Below are 12532 nucleotides of genomic sequence, written 5' to 3'. Positions count from 1 at the left end.
TTCCAAGACCTCCCTCATAACTGTCTGCTGCTAAAATTTCTAGAGAAGACAAGGAGACTAAAAAGGCTGGTAACAGAAGCCGGCAGACTTCCTCCAGACTGGGTTCTGTGGGGGCCTTGTACCCTGGCCCCCTGTATCACCAAAGCTGAAGCGGAGCACCCAAACCAGAGGTGATCCTCACCCAGCGCCCACTGCTGAGCGAACGGACGTCTGACACATAAAGGACTTCTTTTTCAAGAGATTATCGTTTATGTGCAGAAAAAGTGCATAGAAGTAGTGGGAAAGCTGTTCAGCTCTACACCAACAACTATAAAGGATTAACATTTGTTCTGCATCTGACCCTTTCCCTTTGAAGAGCTGTCCTCCCTTAAATGTCTGGCTTGGTCTTGCCTCCCACCCCCTACCCTCCTGTGTTGGAATCAAGGGCTTTAGGAGGGAAGTGTGATTCTGGCACTCGTGCCACCTCCTCCTGCTAAAGTGGTCTGACCTGAGGAGACTGTTAATAAGGTACAGATTAGCATTTAGGCAAGTGTCCAAAATTCAAGGGTTTTTTTTTTTTTTTCAGTTTCATGTCTCTGAATTCCCAGTCCCTCTGATTACCCCAAAGTTGAAATATATTTTAAATATGTACATTCTGGGCCATTTTGTCAAGGACACAAGCCTTAAAATGGTGTAGACGTGGAGTGGTGCCCAGGGGCAGGATAACAGGTCTCTTCCAGGAATGCTGGGTAGAACCTCAGGGAATAGGCTGCCGGGATCACGTTCCCCTGACAACCAAGGGGGCCCCAGGTCATCCAGAAGCAGGAGAGTAAGGAGGGATTCCAAGTGGGTGAGTCAAGGCTGGAACATGCAGAACATCCTCTTAGGTAGCCAGAATTTCAAGATATCACTACTTAAAGCAGAAAAACATCAACACCCAACACCACCCCTCACATACCCACCCTGACCAAACCCAGACAACAACAAACAGTCTAGACCTTCTCCCCACTGCTCTCCAAAAGAAAAAGAAAGAAAGAAAGAAAAAAACAAACAAAACACTACTCAGGAGCTGGTAGGGGCTGGGGCAAGTTTAATTGTTTTTTGTAAGAGACAGGGCGCCATGTTCTCCTGAGATAAGCCTCTAACTCCTGACAGAGGCTCACTCTAAAATATAAGGCTCCACAGATAAAGAATAATCTGGAAAGCCACTTGATAGGCCAAAAAAGCTTATACTAAGGATGAAGAAAATATTTCACATCTCCAAACCAGCATGTTATGCTATTTTATTTAAAAAAGAGACCCAAGCCCTATCTTCTGAGGGCCAAGATCACAGTATAGTAAGATGGAGGGGCCCACTAATCAAGACTGTCTGCCCACCAGGCAGCCAAACCTTCTCCACAGAAACCCATCCAACAATGAGTAAGTCTTGTCACTCATGAGATGTCCCGGAGTTTTAGAACCATCTGGATTTATTTGAGGTTACATTTCCAATGCATTAGGAATCCTCCACCATAGACAGAAATTGTAGAAGGCTCTCCCTATAGGACTTTTCCTCCATCCCCAACGACTGCAGCAGGAGGCGCAGAGAGAAAGAGCACGTGCTAACAGATGGGACTCCTCTGCAGAGATGTGAAATTGTGTAACTTCACTCCGTTGCTGCCAAACAACCATAATGTGCATCTCTTCAGAAATAATAACTGGAGAATTCAAAATACCAACTGCCTCTCTCACAAAGTAGCAACCGCCCACACAGGAGCTGGGAGCTGATGCAGGATTAAGGAAGAGAGAGAGGAGCCTCCAGCCAGAGCAACAGCAACCGTTTCACCAGGCACCTGAGATGCTTCCTCAACAGGACAGGGACCTGGCTGAAGACCACATTATTTCTCCTGTCTCTTCTACTCCTGTACTCTAAGAAGAGGGGCCAACGGAAGGGGTAGATAAAGCAGTAAAGAGGTCCCAGAGGAAGACAGTAATAAAAAAGGCTGAACTCTTTGAAATGATACCCCTTGGTATAAGTTTATTTTAAAAAAGTAGCAAACAGTCTTGTGCTAGTCAGCATCCAGGATGGCACCCAATGAGGGGGTCATTTATCAGGTGAGATGAATCCCACCTCCCAGCATTCATGACCCTGGACCGATCCATGTAACCAAAAAGATATTATGAAAATAACAGTGTAACTTCTGAAGCTAAGTCACAAAAGACATTATAACTCCTATCTTGTTCTTGGATCACTCACTCTCTGGCCACTCAGCTGCCATGCTGGAAGAACACTCAGGCCACCCAATAGAGAGAAAGGCCCATCCAGATAGTAAAGAACCGAGGTCTCCTACTAACAGCCAGCACTTGCCAGGCAGGAGTGAGCTACTCCAGAAGGTCCTCAAGACCCAGTCAAGCTTTCAGATGACTATAGTCCCAGCCAACACTGTGACTGCATTCTCACAAGTAACCCTAAGCCAAACTACCAGCTAAGCTCCTGCCAAATTCCAGGCCTATGAAAGCTATGTGAAACAGTTTATTGTTCTAAGCTGCTAACAAGTTTTGGAGTAATTTGTTATGCAGTAATAGATAACTAATACAGGCCTCTTAGAAACTCTTTTTTCTATCCCCAAATAGGTAGAATCCCAGGAGGCTGCACACATCTCCAGGCACCTGCCTCTCCTCCCCCACACATGACTCACAGGTGGAGAGGGAAAGCAAAACCTACTACTCAGTGTCCCCTCCCTCTTTATTTCTCACTGATAAGCTGAAGCTAAGCATTAAGGAAGTAAAATGTTTTCAACAACGCTGAATACCTAGTAAAGCTTTTTTTCTTTCCTGCCTCTGGCTCTCTATCTAAATTGTGCTGCAAACTTCTAATATTCAAAATTCCTGAAGTCCATTTTATACTTCACATATGTGTGAAGTTAATAAATATGGAATATATCCCATATAGATGCTTTTCTTAAAATCTCAATCACTTAACAGGATACCTTAAAGAATGCTTTCCCCCATCACACACTCTGTCCTGGAAACATTTTAAGAACCTTTATTTCCTCTGAAAAGTTTTCTCTTCAATCAGTGAAGAGAATCACAGATTCCCTGGGGAGAGAAGCTATGTACTAGGTTCCAAAAAGCTCTGGATGTGCAATCTTAAAAGTTAAATTTAAGACCCCACTCTACTAGTAGTAGTAAAAACTCTGGCCTTGATTTCCCAATCTGTGGAATGCAGATCACATGTGTCCCATCTCTAGCATCACTGTTCTAAAAATATAGTAAGGTTTTGAAAAGAGGAAGAGAAAAAACTATTTACTCCCAAAAAATTTAATAAACTTAACTGAGGGACACCTGAGTGGCTCTGTCGGTTAAGTGTCTGAATCTTGGTTTCAGCTCAGGTCATGACCTTGCTCATGGTTCATGGGTTCTACTTCTATATTGGGCTCTGCACCGGCAGGGCATAGCCTGCTTGGGATGCTTGCTCTCTCCTTCTCTCTTTGCCCCTCCCCCACTCTTGCTCTCTCTCCTTCTCAAATAAATAAACTTTAAAAATAAATAAATATATAAACTCAGCTGAAACAGAAAGCCGATGGTCTGCTAGGTGGCAGTCTTCCAGTGGGAAAACTGGAGATCAAGAATTTGTTGTTATATTTCCAGCAAGGACACGGGAAAGAGGGTACCTGGAGTGGCTAGGAAAATATCAGTATCTGTCAAACAGAACTGTTAAATTACAGTTTTTCGTTTGTGAGATAATGAAATATCCATTCAGCCATTATCAATCTAACCCCTGGGATCCAATCATGTTTGTGGAAACACATAAAATAAGGTTCGTGTACAAGCAAAGGAGAGGGTGAGATCTTGAACTTATTAGCAGCAATCCCTTTGTAGGCCCAATGCTAACAGTTTTCAGGCAATTCAGCAACCCTCATTTATCACAGCCCCGCCAGGCTGTTTTGTGTTGGGTAGATAAACCAGTAACTTCCAGGTCACTAACCGGAGTTTAGGAGATTGTGACAAAATGGCTTATGCTGCCAGGACTTCCTATAAACAGTGCTATTGCTCACTTGAAAAAGACACTACGAGTACCCTTTAACCTAAATGTTTAAATAGCTTTAGACCACATACATTTTTTTTAAGTGGAGCATTAAATGGCAGCAACATAATTTTGGAAGGGTTGCCCCCACCCCACCCCCCAGCACCAAATGCCTCCACCACACCAGAAACTATCACAGTAAGCTGTATCGCTTTATTTGCTACACAGGTAAGCCCCAAACTGGCAAGTACGAATGAGTCTAAAGTGAGTTTGGCCACTAGTATTTACTGATTTACAGTTATTAAAAAGCTTTACTTCCTTTAAAAAAATTTTTTTTAATGTTTATTCATTTATTTTGAGAGAGAGAGAAAGCATGAGCAGCGGAGGTGCAGAGAGAGAGAGGGAGAGATCCCAATCAGGCTCTGTACCATCAGCACAGAGCCTGATGTGGAGTTCAAACTCATGAACTGCAAGATTATAACCTGAGCCAAAATCAAGAATCGGACGTTTAACCAACTTGAGTCACCCAGATGCCCCCCTAAAATGTTTACTTTCAGAAGGCAGACTTTACCCCTGCTCCTGAGTTTTTTATTCAAATATTGTGATCTTGAGGTGTCTGCTGGAAACACTATACTTTTTCCCCAAGAAAACTTTCTGTTTTGAGTGGAACCCCATACAGAAGCTCTCTATAAGGCTCATTTACACTGCTATAAATTAAGCAACAAAGAAACAGGGCTCTGATCCCATTTACTAACTGGTAGGAATCTCCCAAGTTGAGAGCTAAAAATATTATTTAGAAAAAAACCAGAATTGTATCATGCTGCTGAGGTTTTCAAGCCTTAAACATCTAATAATATAACATAAAAATTTTAATTAAACTATGAAAGAACCAATTATATCAAAAACTTAAAAATAAAAGTATTGGTTTGGGATATTGTCAAAGGAGTCATTATTGGGCTAGATATTGGGCTAGATAACATTAAGGGTCCTTATTAGCCCCATCATTTCTAGGAAATTCTAATAAAGCAATCCCTATGGTAAGGGCAGGGAGAGGATGTTAAACTAAATCCTTAGGAGAACCATACTCATGAATTTGACTGGAACACTTCAATAAATACCTAATGAAAATATGTAGCATTTTCTCTTTTTTCTTTTAAGTGTATTTATTTTGAGAGAGTGGGCACACATGAGCGGGGGAAGGGCAGAAAGAATCCCAAGCAGGCGCTGCGTGGCTAGCGCTCTCAGAGCCGGATATGGGGCTCAAACCCAGGAACCCTTGAGATCATGACCTGCACCCAAGTCGGGAGCTGGATGCTTAACCAACTGAGCCACCGGGTGCCCCTGCATATTTTCTTGTACATGTAACCCAAAGCCTCAAAATTGAAAACCTAAGGCTTACATTTTAACAATATCTGCATTCTAGATCTTATATATGCATAGTCTAAAACAATCCAATAAATACACCATTTCAACCACATAGCATACACCAACAGTATACCATATCAACTGTCAAATAAATTCTAAAACACCCAATTAAAATCATTAAATTAAATTAAAACTATGAAAAAACACTTATTGGGCAAAAGTCAAAAGTTTATATATTTGTACTTATATTATTAAATAATTCCAAAGTTCTCTTCATTCTTTCCTAATTTCCATTTCTCATAACTCCTTGGATCTCACAGTCAATATCAAGCAACCTGACAGACCAATGACATCTGTGTTTTGTAAGGGAGACAAATAGCCCAAACCAGCCTTCCCTAGAGTCTTCCCTAACCATTCAGGCCTGCACTCTTGGCACCAGGTGCCACTGTTCATTGTTAATTCCTCATATATATAGCCTTGCTGCTTTAAGGTTATGTCAAATTACTTGAGTTTTATATTTTTAGCAAAATTGTCCTAAGTATGGATCTAGGTCAGTAAACTTTTCTGTAAAGAGCCAAACAGTAAACATTGTAGGCTTTTGCCCGCCATTCAGTCTCTGTTCCAAGTAATCAAGCTTGCGGTGTTAGTATGAAAGCAGCCACAGACAACACCTAAGTCAACAACGTGACTGTATTCCCACAAACCTTATTTATGGGCCCTAAAATTTGAATTTTATATAATTTTTACACATCACAATTTTTTTTCAAGCACTTAAAAATATAAAAACAATTCTTAACTCCCAGACAAAACAATAATCGGCCAGAGCAAGTGCAAGGCCACATTTGGTCTATGAGCCACAGTCTGCAGATTCCTATCGAGACTACAGACCATCAAAAAGCCGGTCAACAAATGACCGGCATTCCCCACCAGGCCTCCAGCAGTAAACATCTGTGGACTGATCCTGTTTATCTCTTTCCTTCCATTCCGGGAGGACTACAGTTTGTCTTTGAAAAGGCACCTAATTAACATATCAAACAGGGTAGATTTAACTAGTTGTTCCAAGGGCAAACGTGAGAGGTTCAGCATGAATTAAGATTTTCTTTCTTTTGAAAGAAAGGTAACAATCTATAAATGAAGGTGTATGTGTGGCAGGGGGGCTTCTGGTAGTGCAGGACATCCACTCGCTGAAACTTTTATAGTCTGAAACAATGGACAAAACCATAGTCCACAAGCACCAAAAAAAAAGGGGTGGGGGATGAACTTGAGATTGTACCTCTTTCAGAAGTCCTCAGTAGGCGATGTCTCCTCACTGACACATCCCCCAGCAAAGAGAAAGAACAGTGACAGCAGCAGTTTAAACACTCTTTGTTGGGGGAGGCAGACATAGCAAACATAGGACTACCAGCCCCAATATTACAGACACCACTCTGTTTTTTCAAGGAACCTCTTTGGCTCAAGTTTTATTTTACCAGTTAGTCCGAAGCCAGCTTCTTGTTTGTGGCTTAAAAAAATCCCCCCAACCTCATCCATTGCTTCACTCCTAGAATGGCATACAATTCTACAGAGTTCAGATACTGTAAGTCCCCCAAAACTTCCAATAAGAACAAAATTAACTTCAAACAGGTATAGATGTTTCCTGCGTTCTAAGAATTAGATGGAGGTTGGGGTGGGATACAGCCCATACACTGGGGGACCTTAATATACCAGGAAGCCAGAATCTTTTATTATGTTAACTCTAACCCTGGACTAATTCATAAATCACCCCCCAAGATGACATAGTCCTATATAATTTCTACCTGCTATCCCACTATGTCTTGGAACCACCGATATATGAAAGACTAAATTTATCAGTAGCCAAATAATCAACAATTTTGGGAGAAAGACGACCACCCAAGTTCAGAAATTAAGACCTCAACAAGAAATGTGTCACCAGGAATTTTGGTCCACTGATACCTCTCCTGGTCAGACCTGTGTTTCGTTGCATTTTTCTATTTAGATCATCAGCAAGACTCTACATACTGGGCAAAAGGAGCTCTCAAAGGCAGAATACTACCAGCCTGATATGCAATCATCCTATTATTTAAAGACTCCAGGGGCGCCTGGGTGGCTCAGTCAGTTAAGTGTCTAACTTCTGCTCAGGTAATCATCTTACATTTTGTGAGTTCGAGCCCCACATCAGGTTCTCTGCTATCCGCATGCAGTCTGCTTTAGATCCTCTGTTCCCCTCTCTGCCCATCCCCCACCTTCCTTTCTCTAAAACAAATAAACATTAAAAAACAAAACCCATATTGAAAGATCTCATAATATGTAGTGGTAGTTTCCTAGATTGTACATCTTACCCCCATTCCCTCACCAAATATGGTCTCCAATCATGATCTACTCCACACAGTGTTCCTGGTCCACGACTCTCTAAAAACAAATCTTTCTAAAGAGAGAAAAAGAGGGTGAGCTAGAAGTTACCAAAACATGTAAAAAAGAGTCAGAGGCACAGGAAGGACCAAACAATTGGGTCTCTATGGCTCTGGGGGCCTGAGCCACAAGGGCCTCTATGCAATTAGCAAAGAATATATCAAGATGAATCAGACTAGAAGCTGACAGAATGGTGAGGAAGGGGGCAGCCCAAGCTGAGGACCATTCAGAGAGACTTTCAAATAGGTACTTAACTTGTCTTGTGAGCATTACTTAAATTTGATTGGGAAGCTTCAAAATAGTTCTTTCTAGCTTTCAAATCTCCCTTCTGATCTGTCAATCTTGAGAGAAGAAAAAGGAAGCTATGAAGAACTAGTGCATCTTCCGTGCTGCAAAGCTAAGTGCCACACATGAGCTCTCCAATATATAAACTTGCCTGTTCCTGTGTGGTCTTGGCCTAACAGCCCAGGGTGAAAGAAAAAAAAAAGTAGGGCTACCCAGGGTGTGTTGAGAGCATGGCTGAATTCTCAGTAGAGGAATTGCATTAGAGAGCTCCCAAGTCAAAGCAAAATCAAACCACAAAATAATAATAATTATTATTATTAATTATTATTATTATTGGTGAACCAATAATCCCATCATGGAGTCTAGCACAGAGAACCGGACTTCCCCTAAGCAACCACTGAGGAAGTTACCAAGCAATAAAGCACAGTTAGGAGCAAACTGTTAGGAGAAAAAAGTCATAATCAGGTCAAAAACTAGTTAACAGAACGACTGAAAGCTGGCTCTATCGAAGGATGACACTGGCAGACACGGGGCAGGAGAAAGTATGCAAAAACTGCATCCATCCAGGCCAGAGTCTCTTTCTCCAGACAGCAGCTAAGTAACGGCCCCCCTTTTTTTTTTAATGTTTGTTTGTTTGTTTTGAGATAGAGAGCACAAGGAGGGGCGAGCAGAGAGAAACCAAAGCAGGCTCCAAGCTTTCAGTGCAGAACCCGACATGGGGCTCAATCTCACAAACTGTGAGATCATGACCTGAGCTGAAATCAAGAGTTGGATGATTAAGCGACTAAGCTACCCAGGCGCCCCATGTCTTTTTTTAAAAGGATGTCAAAACATGATCTCTCTGCTCAAAGCCCTCTGTTGTGGGTTAAATTGTGTCCCTCAAAAAGATATATTAAAGCTCTAACTCTCCATACCTGTAAATGTGACCTTATTTGGAAATAATACCTTTGCAGATGTAATCAAGTTAAGATGTGGTCATACTGGATTAGGAGGGTCCCTATATCTAATGACTGGTGTCCTTAAAAGAATGTCATGTGAAGGCACAGAGACACACAGGAAGAAGATGCTCTTCTTGTAATGATGGAGACAGAGATTGGAGTTATGCTGCCACAAGCTAAGGAACACGGAGAATTATTAGCGACCACCAGAAGCTAGAGAAGACAAGAAAGGATTTTTCCCTAGAACCTCAGGAGAGTGTATGGCTCTGTGGCTCTGCTGACCCCTTGATTTCGGACTTCTACCCTCCAAATCTGTGAGAGAATACATTTCTGTTGTTTTAACCCACCCAGTTTGTGGGTTTATACTTTGTCAAGGCAGCCCTGGGAAGATAACACATCCTCCAATGGCTTTTCTCAGAAAACCCAAGCATCATTACAAAATGTTGCAGACTTCCCTTTATCTGGCAAACTTCAGCTCCTACTGTTCCCTCCCTAGTCTCTCCACTCCAGCCACACTGGCCTCTACATTGGTCCTCAAAATCTTCCCATGATGGAGCCTCACCCCATCCCAGGCTGGTCCTGTTTCAGGCCTTTGCAGATGCCATTCCCTCTGCTGGAAGGGTTCTCTCTCCAAGAATCTGCAAGGCTATTCCCTCAATCTTCTTTCAGGGCTCTGCTCAAGTTCCCTTATTGGCAAGGCTGGGCCTAATTACCCGCCAGCATCTCTTATCCCCGCCCCATACACCCTATACCTCCTTCCCTGCTTTATTTTTTTCCATAATACTTAAGACAAGCTGACATATGTATCTTGCTTAACCTTTAAAAGACCCATTTCCCTCCATAACAGTAGCTCAGCAAGAGCAAGACTGTTTCACTGCTGAATCACAGCACACTCTGTTGAACGGATAAACAGATTCTATCAGGACAGGTGAAATTTTACTCAAAACTGGCTGTGTGACAAAAAAGGTTTTTACTAATTAAATGGAACAGAAGCTCTTGTAGATGAAGGGCAGGCTCAAGGTTGAGCTCTGAGGGGCTAGGAGACCATCTCTGTGTGAGGTTTCCTTAGGTAGACTGATAGGCTCACCACCATTCCTGTGTAGATGAAGGAGAAGTAAACAATTTTGAAACAGCTTAAGATTCCTTCTTATCTAAAAGGGTCCACTCTTACGTATAGTTTTTGTCTCCAGCCAGGCAAACCCCTGAAGAAAATGACTTGGACTGAGAAATACCTGAAGCCAAATCTAAATATCTCTCCACCTCTGCATTACTACACACATTTTTGATATTTAGGGGCTGAGGGAGGGCCCAGCAGGAATGTTTGATAATGATAATCTCATACTGCAAATGTACAAACCACTTGGGAAGAAAACCACATTCCTAAAACACAAAAATATTTCAAATAAGCCAGGGGCCTTCAAACAACTCTTTCTTAGTAAGTACTCAATCCAAAGCTTTTTAAATGGCCTTAAGTTTACACTCTTCCTTTCTTTCATTTACATTTTCAAAACTTTAAAACGAAAGAGGCAGAAAATGAAAATCTTTCTTTACCTTGGGTTTTGGCCCCCGGTCCTGCCAACCCTAGTGATGAATCACAGGATTCCTTGAAAGGTGATCTGATTGGTGTTTCAGCTTCAGGGGTCTCAAAATTACCTTCAGAATCCGAGCTGCCAAGGGGGAAAAATGAGGAATTACCACTTTCAACGGTATTTCCGACACCTTTTACAACCTACAGATCGTTAAAGGCTAAAGTCCAGCATTTTTGCCTAACTTTACAACCCTCTTGTCCTCAGCAGGGACTGGCCTGTGGGAGCTGCTGCGGGTTTTCTCGCGGGCCCTCCTCCGCCTTCTGTCTGGCATCCTGTCTCCCTGAATATCTCCTCCATTCTCCGGAGCTTTTCTCATCACCATTTATTTCTGAGGTCATCGTTTCTTCTGACATTCCCCCGAAAGCACTTTCCAACACACTCCTTTTCTAACAAGAATCCTTTCTCAGAGGCTTAAAAAATAAGATTGCCCCCCCCCCCCAAAATTAAGCCGGCTCTCGCCATGATGGCTTTTTATTTGTCAGGCCTCTACCTGTTTGGAACTCGCGCAGCCCGAGGCTGAGAATGCTGTCACCTGCCTTCCTCAATCACTCGGTGGCAGCTCAGCAAGGACCACCATTTCTCACCAGCTGCCAGGGGCCTGTCATCACGCGACCTTCTTTACCAAGGCTGCATTTTCGGGCCACAGGGGGACACCAGGAGGGCCTAGGAGCGACTTCTTCCCCCACAGGGAGGGCCTCAAGTTCTACCGGGTGTGATCAGTGACACTCGTGTGTGTAGGGGCGGGGGCTGGCGAATCCAGGCTTAGAGAAAGTGACTGAAGCAGACCGGGATGCGGGAAGACTGCAGATTCCGGGTTAGGTTCTGAAAGCTCACACGGCAACAGGGAAAAGGTAATACCGCACAGAACATCCTGAACTTTCGAAGGCACAGCGGGGACTCGGTTACGGGCAGGGACGCAGCATTGCCATGATAATGGTTACGCGGGTGAGCGACCACACACAGGCACACAGAATGAGCCGCAGATGGATGGATGGCAGCACGTCTGCATCTCGGCAGGGATGCGTGTACTTGCCTGAAACTCAAGGATTTGGTCTCGGCTTGCGAGTCCTCCTCCTCGGGATCGCCCTCGGGCCCTCCGGCCTCGTCCTCGCCGGCGCCCCCGCCGCGCACCGCGGACCAGGTCCATTTCGCCCACTGCACTGGGGACAGGATCTGCCAAGGGCTGAACGCCATGAGCGCGGCTCCTCCGGCTCCAGCTCCTAAGAGTAGGGGAAGGGGGAGAGCCTTTTTTCCCTTTCAAAATGGAGGGAACGGGTGACAGGCGCCTGTATGCGTTTCCAGCGGAGGCGCGGATGTGGTTAAACGAGGGCCGTCGGGGGCCCGGGTGGAGCGCTTCCTCTTGGCCGGCAGGCAGCGCCGCTTCCTCCTCGTCCTCCTTCCCAAACGGTGCGGCCGCGGCCACCCACGAGCCGAGCGACTCCCGCCGGGAAGATGCCTCTCCTGGGGCCTCCTCAGGGCCCCGGGTTGCGGCGCCAGGCGACTCAGGTCTTGGGGTCTCGGGCTCCCGCCTCCCGGCCGGCGGGACGCGCATCAGCTGCCGCGGGAGCCGCGCCCCAGGAGCCGCCCCCTTGGACTGTACTATTCGTGCGCGCGGGCGGGGGCGGCGGCGGCGCCGAGCCTTTGAAGTCGGCGGCGCCGAGCCTTTGAAGTCCGCGGCGCGCCAGCCCGATCCCCCCGCCGCGGTGCCACGCTGGTCGCGCCCGGACTGTGGGCTGGGGGCTGCCCCGTTGCGACTCCGGCCGGCAGAGCACCCAGGCGCCCCCAACAGCTCCGTGCACGGCAAGAGCTGGGACGATCCATTTTCTGGGTCCGTGCACGCTGGGCTTTTCCTCTTTCCCTTCTTATTTTTTCATCTTGCTACTGTGACTTAATGGCGTTGTGACATTAGATTGCATAGAAGTGAAGCCCCTTATTAAAAAAAAAAACTTTGAAGCAGCAGT

General features: G+C 44.8%; 1 protein-coding gene across 4 annotated transcripts in view; it reads right to left on the bottom strand.

Moving 5' to 3' along the window:
• TACC1 (transforming acidic coiled-coil containing protein 1) overlaps positions 1 to 12159 on the bottom strand; it is a 59105-nt gene extending 46946 nt beyond the window's left edge. For 2 of the 4 annotated variants that reach the window (XM_029936235.1, XM_029936240.1), the window contains exons 1-2: positions 11605 to 12159; positions 10534 to 10649 (exon numbers count right to left, since the gene is read on the bottom strand). In XM_029936235.1, coding sequence (XP_029792095.1) covers positions 10534 to 10649; positions 11605 to 11765 — 277 coding nt within the window. In that variant the 5' untranslated portion in view covers positions 11766 to 12159. The remainder of the gene's footprint in view (positions 1 to 10533; positions 10650 to 11604) is intronic. The other 2 variants (XM_029936249.1, XM_029936255.1) reach the window with 2 other exon arrangements.
• Positions 12160 to 12532: the final 373 nt, after the last annotated feature.

The sequence above is a fragment of the Suricata suricatta genome, chromosome 1 (genome assembly GCF_006229205.1).
Source record: "Suricata suricatta isolate VVHF042 chromosome 1, meerkat_22Aug2017_6uvM2_HiC, whole genome shotgun sequence".
NCBI lineage: Eukaryota > Metazoa > Chordata > Mammalia > Carnivora > Herpestidae > Suricata > Suricata suricatta.
This window is presented reverse-complemented; position numbering and strand designations above follow the sequence as displayed.